The sequence below is a fragment of the Desmodus rotundus genome, chromosome 8 (assembly GCF_022682495.2).
Source record: "Desmodus rotundus isolate HL8 chromosome 8, HLdesRot8A.1, whole genome shotgun sequence".
Classification (NCBI taxonomy): domain Eukaryota; kingdom Metazoa; phylum Chordata; class Mammalia; order Chiroptera; family Phyllostomidae; genus Desmodus; species Desmodus rotundus.
This window is the reverse complement of record NC_071394.1, coordinates 80964372-80983113: the sequence shown is the minus strand read 5'-3', so window position 1 is coordinate 80983113 and position 18742 is coordinate 80964372. Positions and strand designations below refer to the sequence as shown.

At 39.9% G+C, this 18742-nt stretch overlaps 1 protein-coding gene across 12 annotated transcripts in view; it reads right to left on the bottom strand.

The window, feature by feature from the left end:
• CADPS (calcium dependent secretion activator) overlaps nt 1–18742 on the bottom strand; it is a 494727-nt gene that overhangs the window by 222864 nt on the left and 253121 nt on the right. For all 12 annotated transcript variants that reach the window (XM_053929773.2, XM_053929767.1, XM_071222267.1 and 9 more), the window contains exon 6: nt 16000–16121. In XM_053929773.2, the coding sequence (XP_053785748.1) occupies nt 16000–16121 (122 nt within the window). The remainder of the gene's footprint in view (nt 1–15999; nt 16122–18742) is intronic.

Genomic DNA, 18742 nt, shown 5'->3' with positions numbered 1-18742 from the left:
AAATACATATTCCCCACCCAGATTTTTTGGTAGCTGCATCTGTTAGGAGAGTCCTGGGTCTAAGATCCCACTGCAAAGTTGGACTCAAGCCTGATTTACTTAAATGTAATTAAACATTTTCCTCATGAAAGACTTTAAGTACCCAACACTTTCATTACCTACAGAGAACCACTCATTCGCACAGTGAGATTGGACCCATTGTAGGTTATTGAGATCCTTTCACATTAATACTGCTCTACCAGCAGCAAGCATTACCTTAAGCACAGTACACTCTGACTTTCAAAACAAGCAGGAAATGAAACCTTCAGGGGGAAGTGAATGTGTTAATTTTCTTTTTTTGGTTTGGTGTCAGTGTCACCTAGTGTCAGTATGTAACAGTCTGTAAAAAAACCCACAGCTTTGCTAATGTGGGGAAAGAACAAATTTGGTACAGCTGTAGAGAAATCCTTGCGGGGAAATAAAAGACTCAGCTAGAGAACTGACTGTCCCAGTTCCCAGCCGCACATCCATTACCCACAAGGTTGTAAGAGAGGCTGGCTGGCTTCAACTCATTCAAGGTTATTCACCAAGGCACTAGAACTACAAGTTGCAAATTGGCAAGCCCTGTGTGTGAAGCAAGGTTTGGAGGTAATAAATAATCACAAACTCATGAGAGAAGGGCCAAATGTTGTGCAGGGCTAGAATGCAATCTCCAGAGGGCATAGTACTCTCTTTGGGAAAGAGTAGAAAATGGAAATAAGGAGAGTCTTGGCTCTAGGTCCCAATGTATTTTGAACTTGTCTTTCTCACTACCCTTACCCTGCCATGGCCAGCCACTATCATCTGCCATAGGACAACAACAGCCTCCCAGCTAATGTCCCAGCTTCCAGGGCCGCCCATGCCCTGTAGAGATATTCGGACAACAGCAGCCAGATGGAATTTTTAAAGAATTAAATATAATACCATCAGGTTATTCCTGGGCTTAAAATCCAAACTTCTTACCTTGCACTCCAGACCCTGGGATCTGACCTCATTGACTCCCTTCCATCTCCTTCCCCTCTCAATCTGCTCACTCTGCCCCAGCCCCCAAACATGCCAACCTCCTTCTTATCACAGGGTCTCCGAACTCTCCATTTTCTCTGTCCAGCATGTGCTTTGCCTGACTGGTTCCTTCTTGTTCAATCATCACTTCTTGGGGATACTTTCTAACCAACTTAATGAAAACAGTTTTGACTTCCCAACTTGATTAGTTTCCACTGAATCAAAGAAGAGCTGGAGGAGCCCTGAACCGACACGGCAGCTGAATGCTAAATGAGCTGAGGGTTACAAGCAAATATTTGGCTAAAGTATTGACATCATAAAATAAGCTCTGGACTACAAGAATCAAATAAAATTGTTAACAATTTAGTTATCATTATAACTATTATAAAATTTTAATAATCAAAATTTAAACTTTTGCTACTACAGTATAATAACTTCTTAGCACTATCAGCTAAAAACTTCCCCCTGGTGCCTTTATAGGACACGTTTAGGATAGACAGCAAATAGATGTTTATTTTGCCTCGAGGGTTGGTGGAGGAGTGAAATATTTTTGGGTCAGCTCTGCAGTGTGGGGAACTGTTAACTGTGACAGCAAGTTACTAAGCTTTCCTTCCTTTCAGATAGGCACGGATTAAGGTAAGCTTTATCTTATTTTGTTTAATGTGATAAATGTTACTACACGAAATGCATCTACAAAGATTAGAATTCTAGCATACCCTAATCTTTAGTTTTCTGCCTTGAATTATTATTTAAGTTTTATAAAGATTTCTTGGTTCAAAAGGGATATAATATTCATTATAAAGCTATTAAATCACATTCTTTTAATATTCATCTACTTATTTAACTGTTTGAAAATCTTGTTTTTTTCATATAAAATAAGCAATTTTATATGGTCAGTTATTACATGTGTTAACATTTTGGTAAATGCATATGTATTTATATTTATAGTTTTACTGACTGATAGGATTCCAACATATAAAGCACGTATAAAGATTTTGACTTCAAAATGCATTTGAAATGCTCACTGGTACTTCAAAATGAATATTCAGATATTAACAACAAGGAAGAATGACATACCTTGCTTGTGTTATAGACATTTGTCACACTGATTGGCTATGACACCATACATGACTTTGAAATAACATTTGACTATTAGGCTTTCCAAAGGCAAGGTTGAAGAAAGCTCTATAATAAATTGTGACTGAATTGTAAGACCAAAGCCAAACTCGGATGCACATTTACAGTGATTTAAAAATGGTCTGATCTAATGCTTGTCTGTCCCATTAGATTGTGGGTGCCAGAGTGGCAGGAGTTTTGCTTCTTCTGTTCCTGCTATATCCCAGCACCTTGCACAGTATTTACATGTAATAGCCACTCCCATAGATGAGGAAGAGGAAGGACTGATTGAATGAATGGAGTGAATAGCATCTTGTGTTCCTCTCTCCATAAGCTGATTGTCACCCTGATTTACATGCATTTGTGAGATCAGGAGGCAGCAGACCCTTGAGATGAATTCTGATCACAAACAACAAAAGGAGCACAATGAGTTCTTCTAGAGGCTGCCTTTTCTAGAGAATAGGCTGGTTTTGAGATTTGTTTTGTTTGGGGTCTCCTTAAAGTAGGAAAGTGAGAAGGAGAGAGAAGCGTTTTCCAGATCCTAAGCCTTGATACATTCAATGCAACAGAAAATCACCTAGTTCTGTACTTCAAGTAGAGATTATTTGCACAATTTGACCCACAGGGAGAGAAACACTGTGAGGACACATGGTGGGGCCGAACTGGGACTTCAGACACTGAGATTCCTGACTCCAATTCCTCTTTCCTAATAATCCTCAAACATTGATACTGCAATTCAATTGTACTTCTTGATATGTAAAGAAATGGTAGACAAGAGCTCTCTTTTATTCCTTTTATCTCTTCAGTAAATTTACCAAAAAAAGAAACTTAATAAAACCCTGCCTTAATTAGACTGCATGACAGCCTGTTGGCTACATGTCAAGATACCCTCAAATTCATATAGATTTAGTTTAATTTGTGATGCACCTAGCGATTCCTTGGTGTGCACATGCATGTGTATGTATTTCACTCATTACTTGAAAAGTGACGGTGGTTTGGTGTCAATAAGAACTCATACAATGGGGTCACTCTATTTTTCAGCCATTTCTGTTCTTTCAAATATTGAACACTCATTTAAATGGAGCAATCTCTGCTTATTATATCATTATAATCATCGTATCCTAAAGAGATTTCCAAGCCCATCAAATGGGACTCCTTTTTATTATTTTATTTTATTTTTTATGCAAATGGATAAACACTTTAATTTCTTTTATTTATTTATTAAATTGTTTGGGTGACATTGGTTATTAGATTACATACGTTTCAAGTGTACATTTCTATGATACATGATCAGTATACTGTATTGTGTGCCCACCACCCAAAGTCAAATCATCTTCTGTCATCATATATTTGGCCCCCTTTACCCTTTACTACCTCCCACCCCCTTCCCTCTGGTAAGCACCATACTGTTCTCTGTGTCTATGAGTCTCAGTTTTACATCCCACATATCAGTGAAAAGTCATATGGTTCTCAGCTTTTTCTGACTTATTTTGCTTAGCATAACAGTTCTGAGGTCTATCCATGTGGCAAATGGCAGTATTTCATCTTTTCTTACTGCTGAGTAGTATTCCACAGCACATGCCTCATTTTTAGCTTCTCCCAGAGCCTTTCATCACTAGCCCTTAAGGCTTAGCTTTGAGTCAATTAAGCATAATTGGCTCAAATTGGATAACTGGCTACCTAACACATGTAAGGCATTATAAGAAAACTAGCCTGATACATAGATTTTTCCAAGTGCAAGTGAGAAATCTACATATAAACGAACACATTCCACGGGAAACTGTTAAAGGGCATCTAATTGAGAGATCGAGTATCTTAAGCTTCTTTAGTTCATACCACCTGACTTTGACGGCCTATACTGTTTTCCTTTTTACCTGGGATCCACTGACAGCAACAGTTATTGTAAAGAAAAGAGTAACAGCGCTTATATTTGTGCCAGGTGCTTCTCATATACAATTAAATGTGAATCCTCATCAACAAGCCTGTATGTATCCTTTGTGAAGAAACTGAGGTTCCGAAAGATTCAGTAACTTACCCAATGTAACAATGTCAGTGGCAAAACTGGGATCCAAACTAGGGGTTGTCTCATCCAAAGCTTTTGCTCTGATGCTTATGCTAAACCTTATCTTCCATAGAATCACTAAAATGTTTCCAACCAGGTCCCTCCCAGCTATAGAAGCCTCCCTGAAATAACTGCTCCACCCCAAACCCTCTGAACCAGAAACTATGGTGGGGGAGCTTTTAAGTCTTTACAAAGGAACCCTGGGGAATTTCGAAGGACTCCAGAATTTAAGCACCAGAGCCCTGGAAATTTCCAAACACCCTGATGATTGGTCTTATGCCAAGAAGAGTATCTGTTTTCCCTGGAGGCCCCACACTCACCTGACTCCCTGTAGTGAATTGACCTTTACGACAGCACAGGGGGTTTTGCTCAAAACAAATAAAGCACTTACCAATACTTGGAAGTATTATCTCAGCAGCACTCTAACCTCTTTTGAACAAAGGCTCTGATCCAGAAAGAAGTTGAAAGAATGGGTTTGTGGAGATCCTGGCTGTAGGGGGGCTGGATGCTGTGTGTATTGTGACTCTGCATGAAGGCTCGGGGAGGACACTGCCCTTTTCTATTCCTGCTCTCGCATCACCCAGTGGATGCCGGCCCACACTGAGGGTCTGTCCTCCAGCCTTTGGCAGTAGTGCCCTTTACCATCAGGCAGACTTGACGATTTGCTGCCCATGTGGTTGGAGTCATAAAGCCTGGGTTTGAGGACTTGTAGGATTTTAGGGCAGACGTCCTAGCTTCTCTGAGCTTTTTCTTTATATGTAAAGAGGGGATAATGGTTATCTATTTCTTAAGAGTACCATGTAGGCTTCAGTGAGATTATAGTGGGTTTTTGGCTATTAATAATATTTCTTGAGAGGTTATGATATGCTGTTCATTGACCTCTGCCCTTAGCATGGATCACATCATTTTTCAACACCAGTACCAAGGAGCCAGTTATATTGTCTCCTTTTCAAATGGGAGGAAACTGAAGCTCAATAAGGAGAGTCCACTTGCTTGAGGTCACCCAGCTGGTGAATGGTGGAGCTGGGATTTGGACTAGGTCTGTTAGATGCAACCATAGGGTACCAGCCAGCTCAGTGCCCAGCACCTAGATTTCAATAAATGGTTGGGGAAATTGTTATTGATGCTGATTTGCATGAAGAAGGATGATGATCACTGTCATTAGTGGCTGTCCTGGAATTTTGTTAGCATGTTGAGGGCAGGGGCCACCTCTGCCCTCTGGCTCATCTTTGCAGACTCATCTATGTAGCACCTAGCAGTGCTGCTGGATATGGGTAGAATGATGCCTGCTGAGCTGAGTGTCTGCATTTAGATGGAACATCTGTGCTAGTCCTAATGTGTGACAGCACATTCATCACCATTTAAATAGGGCCAGTGATTTAACCCACAAGAAAACTGAGTTATGGAAAGGAAATGAGCCATATTAGATAGTTTTGCTGAATAGTCAATGGTAATCAAATTACCTTCCTTTAGTGGTGTGATTTCTTTCAGAAAGATAGGGTAGCTGGGTTAGTTAAAAGTACAGGCTTTGGGTTTGACTCCTGGCTCAGCTATTTATTATCTGTGCAACTTTGACCAAATCACTTACCCTCTCTGAACCTCAGTAAAATGGGAATAACAATAGTACCTATCTTAAGAGTTTTTGTTAGGGCATTAAATAAGACATTGACTGTGAAATACTTAGTACAGCACCTGGCCCAAAGTGTTGAATCAATGTTAGTGGTTACTATTTTAGACCCAGGTCACTTTTTCTTTTCCATCTCTCCCTTCTCCCTCCAAACAAGAATAAAGCCATGGTAATAATTGCTAACATAATTAGTAAGTGACAAGCACTGTTTTAGGTATTTTAGATATGTTAGTTAATTTAATTTTCACAAGAATGTAGAAAATTTGGCACATACAGTTAAGTAACATGCCCAAGGTCACGTAGCTGAGACACAGACCCAGTGCTGTGGCTTTCCATTCCAGGCTTTGGTCCATGACACCAGACTGCTTCCATGCACTGATGAATCTAATCCAAGCCTTCCCATTTTCTTATTAGTGAGACTGTGGAGTTTCTGGGCTGCATTCTATTATTACAGGGAAGTAGCTATATGACCCTCCTTTCCAGATCCTCCCTGATCAGTAAGTAATAAGTAGAGTGGTTTTTCACACGTGGGGAGAAATGAATTGGATTTCCACTGAACAGTGATGCATGATAAGATGGGTTCTCAGATTACTCAGTATTAGTTATAATTGGCAAGTAAACTCAGGCAGGGTATTCAAGAGCTAAACCAGAAAGGCAGTGGACCTAGTGTCAGTTAGTTCTTGGAGCGCCAATAAAAAAATACATCCCTGTGTTATGTCTACCTAACATTGGACGACTCATGACATCAGAACTGTCAAGGATTTCTTACATTTAGATGGAGCTTTACAGTCTAAATGTCAAACTCCAGCTACCATATGATCATCCAATTCTGGAACTCCTCCTACCAATTTTAGAAATTTCACCAGCTGAAAGTTACTTGCAATTCCTGAAAACTCTGTCTTTAGATGTGCCATTATGAACCTTCTCTGGATCAACTGGATGAAAAGGAACTTTAGGATTGTTGGGGGAGAAGGGATCTTGGATACCACATCTTAGCACATGGTGATGCTAAAAAGCATGGTGACCTATGTGAGACGGAAGTAAATTTACATGGAGTCAGGTGCAGCACTAGCAGCTCCTTCTGCAAAGCTTGTTCTCTATCACCTGTTCCTTTCCCATGTCTACCCCACTGCTTGCTGTTTTACCAGCCACTGTACTTTCATCCTCCAGCTCATGAGTAAACGCAAACTGGTTTTCAATAAAAGTTGTGGCTTTTGGACCCAGCTTTCTGGTCTGGGAGGCAGGACAATCTCTGAGCATCCCAAACTGTGATTACAATTTTGTTTCCTCCCAACCCACATATCTTCAGGGAGCCTAGCAAAACTGATTTTCCAGGTCAGTGCTGGCCTTTACCATTTATAATTTAATTAGCTCTAAAAGAAGCTAAGCCTTTTTCTTAGACAAGAAAAACAAGAGAAATGGTATACAAGCTTCCACTGAGTACTATGTGAATGTCTCCTGGACTATGACCTTGAGCATGGAGTTTTGAGAAATGTAGACAGAAAAGAGCTGATTCTGAGAAGGCCCTTTTCCCATGTGGTGCCTTTTGCAGTTTTCAAAAGCTATAGTGGCTTCTGGAGAATTTATCACTGTGTGCCCCAGCACTTGGAATATTTTCAGCCAGCTTTTCTCCATTGCTCTGCAATGTCAAGGGCCACATCTGCATTACTCCTCACTCTAATGCTAATGCCTAGCAAATAGGCATGTTTGTTCCATGTTTGTGGACCAATATGCCTGTTGTTCCAAGTTTCCTCTGGTCCTTAAAGATGCTTCAGGCTTATAGGTGGAAATCCAGTCATACCATCCCTGGCTTAAAATCCTCCAGTGGCTTTTCTCCATGGTCTTGGAATGAAATTCAAATCTTTTATGCAGCCTATAAGGTTCTGACTGTCTGTCCCTGCTTTGCTCTTTAGACTCCTCCTGTAGCATGCTTCTCCTCACTGACTAAACTCTAGTCACAATGCTCTCCTCCCTGGTCCAGGAACATATCGAGGCCCTTCCTACCACAAAGCCTTTACATCTACTGTTCCCTGTATCTAAAATGCTTTTTCTAGCTCTCCTAATGGCTGATTCTATCTTATCCTTCAGGTATCAACTTACATGTTACCTATGAGTTGACTTCCTTGGCCAGTAGAACACCCTACATTGCCTTTTAGTGCAGCAGCCTTTTCATTTCTTTGAGAACAAAAATACAACCTGCTATTATCCTTTATATTTACTTATTCATTTGTTATTGCCTATATCCTTTACTAGAGTATGCTCCATGAGGTCAAGGCTGGATCTATGTTATTCATGGCTATAGCCTTAGCCTTAGTTGGGAACAAGTAGAACATTCCATGAACATTTGCTGAGAGAATGCAAGTGCCAGCCCTTCATATCATTCCTTATATCTAAATTTTAAAGGAGCCATTCAGGAAAGATATTCTGTTTCCATTTAAAGTATCCCAAGGACCTGTACACAGAAAACTTTTTTATTATATTGGGGAAGGAAGTACTCTAAGAAGATGATACACGAGGCAAGGATTGAAGGCTACAACTTCCTTTTTCTGACTTTGACTTAGTGTAGGGGAGATTTAATGGAACTACATTTCTATGAATAATTTGGTTAGTAAGCTGAGCCCATTCTGAGTTGTAACATTAGGACAAATAATATATTTCATAAAACAAAAATGTTATAGAATGTAATTGTGTTTTTGCTCTTTTTTAAAATATGGTCTTATCAGAAAAGGTGCCATTGGAAAATGCTAGGACTATAGCAAGATTTACCAGTTAAGGTATTTTATTTTTATATCCCTTGGAACATGGTAGGAGACAGTTTGATTGTGTTTTTGAATTTCTGACAATAATGAAGTCCATACATCATGAAGCCCATGGCTTGTCAGGAAATAATGAACTTGTTACATAATCAGATGCCAAATGGCATTCTCAGTTTCAGTTTAGAAGAATATAATTTCCGATAAGTCAACACAGTATTGGGCTGCTAACTTAAACTGCCTTTCTCTTTAGCAGAATTACTTAATTTTCTCTGGTATTTAATCCTCAGGGCATGCTTTCTTTAGAGGTTAACTTATACTGTACAAATCTACTGAGAGAGACAGGTTTCCTTGCATCAATTTTCCCCAAGTAATTTATATACTATCTTCCCAAACTTTGCCATGTCCACTTTCGTGGCAAAAGACAAAAGATTACTTTCATGATTTTTAAAAATCATATTTGTGTATCCTCTGTGCTATTACTTAATATATTTTATTTAAATTAACTCACTTTTTAAATGTCAATGTATTTCTTTAGAAAGGAAACCTCATGTCACTGCTGCAGTAGACAAAGGGGCAACACCAGCCATGGTGGGAGGTAATACAAACTACAGTCTGTTGTCATCCTTTTTACTTGTTCACTGATTATTGCCTGTGTCCTGTATCAGAGCGTACTCTCCATGAGGCCAAGGCTTTACCTACGTTATTTATGGCTGTAGCCCCAGCCTTAGTTGGAAACAAGTAGAGCATTCCATGTACACTTGTTGAGAGAATGCAAGTGCCAGCCCTTCATATCATTCCTTTTATCTAAATTTCAGAGGAGCCATTCAGGAAAGATATTCTCTTTCCATTTAAAGTATCCCAATGATTCATTACACAGAAAATTTTTTTTGTCAAATGAAATCTAAATAATGCTATTAAATTCTGCCTGGAGGCTGTTGCCTGTAGAAGGTTTGGAATGTGAGACCTGTGGAAGTGTTCAAGATATACTAGAACCAAAGCAAAACATTCTTCTTGACTTAGTCAGAAGAACTGAAAAGAAATGGAAAAGGAGTGACTTCCTTATCACATGGTCTTGTGTTAGTCAATGGTGTCTTGGTAATACCTAATACAATCTCTTATCAACAGAGGTGAGAGTGCCGCCATTTGAAAAATACTGCCTCATGGCAAGAAAAGTCCTCTGCTGTATTTCAGAGGAGCTGGCCAAAAATATCTGGGTTCTTTAACCCACAAGTATTTCCCTTCTCCATTGTCATGCCTTCCTGAGATTGCTCACCTAAAAATTGCTTCAGCTTCCACATCCACTGGTTTCCTTTAAGAGGCAGGAAAAAATGTGTTGTAAATGTAGGCAATATTGTTTAAAATAAATATAAATCTTGAAAATATTTGATTATATATTCTCCTGGCTTTCCACATTAAAAACCCAGGAGAGGGTGTATAGTCTGCCAGAAAATAACCAACATGTTGTAAGGAGATTGATAGCATGAAGGATGAGTCAGTGGCTACACATACACATATCACACACAGCATTTTCCCAAGCAAAATGTATTTTAACTCAGGAACACAGCATTCTTATAGGCAACTGTTCCAAAACGACCATGCCAGACAGGGCTCTTGTTCTAAGTGAAGAGATGACATTGACAAAGGAAGGGGGGGAAAGTTTCAAATCTCCATTATTGGGTTTGTACACTATAAACCAGTATTTCGAATGAATGCTAATAGGTGTTAATTAAAACAAGATTGGAAACTTAGGGATAAATAAATTTATTTACTGTTAGAAATTTCCAAAGCCTTTAAAATGACCATATATACTGTGAAAAACTCAAAAAGAGAGGACAATGTAATGTCTTATATTTCCCAGATTTACTTGTCCAAGGTTCCACTCTCCCTACCCTTATTTTTCTTAGAGAATTCTACACATTGAAGTTTTAAAAGCACATTCTTGGACAAAGTGGGCTATGCAATTTACTCCTGCATTTGTGGCTGTACTTGAAAAAAAAGACATAAGTTAAGGTGTTCATGTTCCAGTTATTGGGTGAAATACTCGGTAGCCGCATCAATAGAATTTATAAGTAACAAATAAAATAGCCTTGAGTGGAATTTTCATTTTAGAATGTATAACTAAAGTATGGCATCAGCTGGCTGTAAGAAGAATCAAAGACAAGATTCAGAAGACGAATAGGGCAAGAAAAGGCTAACTTATCAGGTGATGGAGGTAGAGTTATTAGGACAGATGAAAGATAACCCTCAAAGGATATTTTTTGGGATAATCAAAATCAAGTAGCAGAGATGAAAGCTGAATGGGAGAAACTGTAAGTAGAAGAGAGGAGGAAAGAGAAGAAATATAAGCTTCAAAAAAAAAAAAAAAGAAATGATGGAGAAGATTCTGAGTCCAGACAAGGGAAGAAGAAAATGCACCTGCACAAACAGGCTCATTTATCCTATCAAATCAAACTGGTCAAACTGGTGGCAGAGGAAAACTACCAGAACTGAACTGTGACAAGACAAAAGGTAAAGCAGGGAATCAGGAAAAAATAGTGGATTTAAACAAAAGACCAGTAGTGGTTATAAGGAGAATTTATATAGAAAGGATAAAGGGAAGGACAGGAAGAAACAAGAGCATTGGTAGATTTCAACTCTGGGTATATTTCTTTAGGAAAGTATGGAAATGGCAAATACAGGCAATCATACCCCTTCCATTGCCATAACAGACATTGTAAGTTGATCATGGCACTGTTTTCCTGTGAACATGGATTTGGCTTCAGAATCTTTCTCAACACAACACTCTAGGTTGCCACTGCCAACTGATTTGACTTGATGCTAGTCATGAAACTTGCATCCCTACTGTATTAAAAGAAGCAACCAGTGAACCAACCAACCAACCAACCAACCAACCAGCCAACCTACCCTCAGTGGGGTTTTGATAATACCTACTCACTGATTGAAGAGAAATAAAAAATATATACTCTAGCTAGAAAAGATTTCAGTGTGAGATATTTATTTATATGGACATAATTATGCACATGTATGGATATGAGTGAATATATATGTGAATTATGAATATTTAAGAAGGTAAACCTAAGTATTCCATATTTATTTGTAATCTGAAACTCTGTTTCAAACATTCACAAGCACATGAAATTCAGCTCATCATTTACCCTGGCAACTGAAACCTCTAAGCCCAATAAAATGATATGAATTACATTTTGGGTTAAAATAGCACTTGTAAAGCAACAGCCTGTTAGAATAAGCAGAATCTTTTCCTTCCTTACCTAACTCATCACATAATAATTGGCCCTACATCTTAAAAGGTTGGCAGAAACACCAAACAGGTTTTTCTTCCCCCCACATGGCACATTTTTTAAAAAGCACATAAAAATAATGCAGCATAATATAGTAGCACTGATAGAGATCAGGCCATGGTGAGAGTTGGGGAAAATTTTGAGATTTAATCAACAATAATAAAAAAGAAACCGCATTCATTTACAGTTTGAAACTAAGTTTAAAAAGTGGAGGAAGCATAGTGTGTGACAAGCTGCACTGGTTTCTATTTCCTCCTGTGGACGCTCATTAATTTCACCCAGCTTCTGAGTGTCTGGCCTTTGCCCATTCATGCAAGAACCACTTGAAGGCATACAATGTCCTCCTGTTTTCTCTAGTCTGGGAAAGCCTCACTTTTTTCTTTGAACTATTTTGTTTGAACATCATGATAAGTTCTGCTAAATAGCTCATAATGCTGTGGGGGATGAGAGGTAGTGAGGTGCTGTTTGGAGTTACCCTTTCTATGACTTTCTTATGAAATTAACAACAGTAAAAAAAGATTCTTATTAGTCTAAGATGGCTTAATTGAAATAGCAAAGAGAGAGAGACTAGTTAGGGAGAGAAGAGAGTGGTGATTTCTCAAGAATCCTTGAGGCTCAAGAATCTATTGACCCAAATGAATTTATCAACACCCCTATGAACTATTGCAACAGGATACTAACTGGTCTCCTGCATCAACTCTGGTCCCCTCCATTGCAGCCAGAATGATCTTTTCAAAACACATGTCTAATCATACATCTCCACGCTAGCTTTTTCTAGCCCCTCACAGTGTGTCCCCTTCCTGTCTCATTGGCAGTGTACACATACCTTAATATTTGACCACCAGTCCCACCAGCCTTCTTTCAATTCCTCCTGGCCACAGGGCCTTTGCACAAGCTGACTCTGCCTGGAGCCTTCTCTCCAATTCTACTACCCTTGCTAAACTTGTGTATGAGGGGCACCCAAATAAAAACCAGAATTATCTTCTGGAGGGTGGGCCCTCCCCTTCACCTACAGGCTTCCCCCACTAGGTGAGTGTTCTAGGAACCCATCTATATCAGTGTACCAGTGGCATTGTTGTGAGAGGCTGAGTTCGGCTTCAGCGAATTTTTTTGAAGACTCTTCAATGCGTTTGCCTATTTTATGATGGGTGAATTATGAGTGCACCTGCCCACACTGCACTGACTGCTCAGCAATTTTTGATCAAAAACATCATGACCCCTGTGCCCCACCCTCCCTATTCACCCCATCTTGCCCCAAGCAACTTTTTTTTTCTGTTTCTCTACATGGAAAAAAGTCCTCAAAGGGAAACGTTTTGCTGATGTGGAACAGGGGAAAGAAAAAATGGCAGAAGCACTAAAAGGCATCAGAATTGATGAGTTCAAAAACTGTTTTGAGCAGTGGAAAAACCCTCTTGATAAGTGTATTACATCAAATGTAGAGTACTTTGAAGGTGGCTGAAGTTTAAATATGTAAGAATAAATACAAAATATTTTATAAATAAATTCTTTTGGGGGGATCCCCTCTCATAATATTAGTCCAAATGTCTTATAACTCCTAAAGAAAACTGACTATGATTCTGTCCCCACAAACTGGTTCAGGTCTCCCTGCCATCTCCTCTCAAAGCACTCGTTCCTCCTCAGCATTAATAACTATTTGTAGAGAACCAAGATGGCAGCATAGGTAGACACACTGCGCCTCCTTGCACAACCAGAACTGACAGAAAATCGAACGGCAAGGGGGTCCAACACCAAGGAAATACAAAATAAACGTTCATCCAGACTGGTAGGAGGGGCGGAGACGGGCACCAGGGTGGAGAAGACTCATGTGGCCGTGGCGGGACTGAGACTGGCGGAGTGTGGGACCAATGGGGCAGGCAGTCTGAGCACTAGCAGACCCTGCAACCCTACATTTGTGCAGATAAACCGAGAGAGCCGGACTCAGAGTGGCGGAGAGCGGGGCAGGCAGAGCAGTGGGTAGCACCCTGGGGCCCCACATTCGCACACAGATAAACCGGGCGAAAGGCAGGGAGCGAAGCAGACTGCGCAACCCAGGGCTCCAGCTCCGGGAAATAAAGCCTCAAACCTCTGATTGAAAGCACCGGTGGGGGTTGGGGCAGCAGCAGGAGAGACTCCCAGCCTCACAGGAGAGGTCCTTGGAGCACCAGAGGGGCCCAGTTTGATTGTGGGTATCGGAGTGAAAGACTGAAATCCGGAGGAGAGTGAGGTGGGCGCCATTGCTCCCTCTCGACCCCTCCCCCACATACAGCGTCACAGCACAGCGACCAGCGTTACTCCGCCCCTTAAAGTAACAGAAGCGCCAAGACCAAAAAAAAAAAAAAAAAAAAAAAAAAAAAAAAAAAGGCCCAAATGACAGAACACTTCAAAGCTCCAGAAAAAATACAACTAAGCGATGAAGGGATAGCCAACCTATCGGATGCACAGGTCAAAGCACTGGTTATCAAGATGCTCACAGAATTGGTTGAATCTGTTCGAAAAGTAGATGAAAAAATGAAGCCTATGCAAATAGAAACAAAGGAAAATGTACAGGGAACCAATAGTGATGCAAAGGAAACTGGGACTCAAATCAACAGTGTGGACCAGAAGGAAGAAACAAACATCCAACCAGAAAAGAATGAAGAAACAAGAACTCAGAAAAATGAGGAGAGGCATAGGAACCTCCAGGACATCTCGAAACGTTCCAACATCCGAATTATAGGGGTGCCAGAAGAAGAGGAAGAACAACAAATTGAAAACTTATTTGAACAAATAATGAAGGAGAACTTCCCTAATATGGCAAAGGAAATAGACTTCCAGGAAGTCCAGGAAGCTCAGAGAGTCCCCAAGAAGCTGGACCCAAAGAGGAACACACCAAGGCACATCATAATTACATTACCCAAGATTAAACGCAAGGACCTACATCCAAGATTACTGTATCCAGCAAAGCTATCATTTAGAATGGAAGGGAAGATAAAGTGCTTCTCAGATAAGGTCAAGTTAAAGAAGTTCATCATCACCAAGCCCTTATTATATGAAATGTTAAAGGGAGTTACCTAAGAAAAAGAAGATCAAAAATAGGAACAGTAAAAATGACAGCAAACTCACAGTTATTAACGACCACACCTAAAACAAAAACAAGAGCAAACTAGGCAAACAACTAGAACAGGAACAGAACCATAGAGATGGAGATCACATGGAGGGGTGTCAATAGGGGAGTGGGAGAGGGAGAGGGGGGGAAAGGTACAGAGAATAAGTAGCATAAATGGTAGGTACAAAATAGACAGGGGGAGGGTAAGAATAGTATAGGAAATGTAGAAGCCAAAGAACTTATAAGTATGACCCATGGACATGAACTATAGGGGGGAATGTGGGAGGGAGGGGGTGGGAAGGATGGAGTGGAGTGGGGGGGGGAATGGGACAACTGTAATAGTATAATCAATAAATATATTTTAAAAAATAAGTATTTGTAGTTATACTCATATATTTGTGTGATTATTTTTCTGATGCCCACACTCAGATGTAAGCTCTGTAGAGCTCTAACAGTGACTATTTTCCTTTGTATTGTGCAACAGTACCTTGTACACACACAGTGAGCATTTGACAGATACGTACTGACCTAAGGAATGAGGTATTGGGTCTAATGTAACAGGCTGCTTTGTTAATATATTTGTAACTGGCACATAAAGATTTTGAAAAATAGTTTATATAATAAACCAAATATTATTTAGAAAGTATAATAAAACAAATTTATATCAAAGTCTCCTGCACACTGCACCAAAAGACTAAAAAAATTGTTTCTATAATAAACCAAATATTATTTAGAAAATAAAATAAAACAAGTTTATATCAAACTCTCCTGCACACCTCTCTAAGGTAAACACACAAAGCACCAGAAGGGCAAATGTTTCTTTAATTTCCTTCTGTTCTCTGCTTTAAAGGAATTTGAACAAGTGTTATGGCTGCCAAATAGAAATGTCATCCAGTAATCTTGTTTGAAAAATAGACAGAGTACATGCCTTCTAGAACTTTTCTGGGAGACCAGACCTTTAACTTGGAGTTAGCCAAAATGGAGCCCATGAACACAACCTTGTGGACGGGGAAGTGTGGAGAAACAAAACTTACGTGGGTTTAGAGGCCTCGGCCTGGTCTGTCTGTAGTTTCTCTCCCCCTTCCACCTCCATTGTGCAGTACACAATGCGATTGGGAGCCAAGGATTTGAGGCCTTGGACTTCCATGATCACCACCTGGAAACAATCACACACAGTGGGGGTTATTGACAAAGCACATGGGCAGAATCATCTAGAGGAAAATATATGAAAGAGAACGAGTTACAAAAAAGCCAACATGTACCTGATAGCTTCTATTAGGTTTCTACCCGCCATGCTGGGACCAGTCTAGCATGAAGATGTAATTCTTACAGCGTAGCTCATTGCCTCCCCATGGGAAGACAAGGCTCACTAATTCATATGCTCACAGTGGCCATATAATGTGAAATGGGCTACTCTTTTTGTGTTAGTCACAGGACCAGTTTTCATTTCTGCAAAGAAATCAGCTCTCTCCTATGGCTTTTTCTCCTTTTTTAATATAGGAGTTTTTAAACAACAGGTTTATTAATTTTAAAGAGGAGAATAAAGAGAGAGAAAGAAACATTGATGTGTGAGAGAAACATTGACTGGTTGCCTCCCATACATGCCCCAACCAGGGATTGAACCCACAACCTAAGTATGTGCCCTGAGTGGGAATTGAACCCCTAACCTTTCGGTGTATGGGATGATGCTCCTACCAACTGAGCCACACTGGCCAGGGCTCTCTTCTATTTCTTTAAAAATAATCTAGCTTTTAATTCAGCACATGGCAGAGGCAATGTAAATGAATTTACATTTCCCTTTATAATAAGGTAAGTAAATGATGTAAATTCTAACATAATTCTAACATAAGTAGTATTCAGCATTAGAGTCAGAGACCATAGGCCGCAGGAGTGTCAAACTCATTTTCACTGGGGGCTACATCAGCCTTGCAGTTGCTTTCAAAGGGCTGAATACAATTTTATGACTGTATAAATTTAACTACTCCTTAACTAGGGCAAGGAGCTCTACATTCGGCCCTTTGAAGGCAACCATGAGGCTGATGTGGCCTCCAGTAAAAATGAGTTTGACACTCCTGCCATAGGGAATAGTGGGGATGTTGGCAAACTGGAGAGCACACACTCCATCTAAATGGAGCAGTCGATACTCAGTTACAGCCCACTGTTCCCTTGTCTTTCCCTGGCCCACTGGTGCCAGATACTCTAATTTTTCCTACCAGGAAAATGGAAATATGAATCAGAATCAAAGTCAGAAATCTGATTTTGAAATTTTTACAATAATCCAAAAAGGGAGGAATAAAATACACAAACGTGAAGTCCAACATTGTTGAATCAAAACAAAAATGTGTCTGTAGCTGCATACTCTTGATGGACCAAGACATGTCTTTTACAACTCCTGGTGTTTCCCTTTTCTACCTTCAGACTCAAGTCAATCCCCTGCTATTATTCTCATATTCACTGGGATGCCCCATCACTCATCAGAGATGGGGGAGATGAATGAGGTGAGAGCAGAGATACTGATTTAAGAATCTGAAACAGGAAGCCCAGAGAGTCCCAAAGATGTTGGACCCAAAGAGGAATACACCAAGGCACATCATAATTACATCACCCAAGATTAAAGATAAAGAGAGATCCTAAAAGAAGCAAGAGGAAAGGAGAAAGTTACCTACAAAGGAGTGCCCATAAGGCTATCAGCTGATTTCTCAAACCTTGCGGGCAAGAAGGGGCTGGAGAGAAGTATTGGAAGTCATGAAAGGCAAAGGCCTACATCCAAGATTACTCTATCTAGCAAAGTTTTCATTTAGAATGGAAGGGCAGATAAAGTGCTTCCCAGACAAGGTCAAGTTAAAGGAGTTCACCATCACCAAGCCTTTATTATATGAAATGTTAAAGGGACTTATCTAAGAAAAAGAAGATAAAAAATATGAATAGTAAAATGACAATAAACTCACAACTATCAATGAATGAACCTAAAAGAAAAACAATGAAAACAAAAACTAAGCAAATAACCAGAACTGGAACAGAATCAGAGAAATGGACATCACACAGAGGGATTTCAGTGGGGGTGAGGGAAGGGAGGAATAGTGGGGGAAAGGTACAGGGAAGAAGAAGCATAATTAGTGGGCATAAAATGGATGGGGAGAGATCAAAAATGGTATAGGAAACAGAGGACTCAAAGAACTTATATGTACAACCCATGGACATGAACTAAGGGGGGGGATGCTGAGGGCTGGGGGGATAGGGCGGAGGAGGGATAAAGGAGGAAAAATTGCGAAAACTGTAATAGCATAATCAATAAAAATACTTCAAGAAAAAAGAATCTGAAACAAATGACATGCATCAAGGATCTATAATGAGAAATATATATTAAAAAATCAATTATACTCTACAAAAGGTAATGACATTACACAAGGAAAGGATATGGGTGTGCAAAAATGTATACTTCTTGAATGGGCTTGATTCAAGAAAGTACAATAGGGCTGGCACTGAATCAGGATTCACAAGTCACAGTTTTGTTGCAAATAGCCCAGTGGTTCTCAAACTTAGTGTGAATGAAAATTACTTGGAGGGCTTGTTAAACCAGAGGCTGGTGGGCTCCACAACCAGTTTCTGATAAGTAGGTCTTGGGTGAGGCCCAAGGCTTTTTATTTTTAACAATTTTCCTGGGAAGCTAACGTGTTGCTGCTGATCCTGGAGTCATACTTTGAGAACCATTGTACTTTTTATGAGATGTTGGGCAAATGACTTGCCCTTGATACCACTCCACTTTTCTTTTCTAAC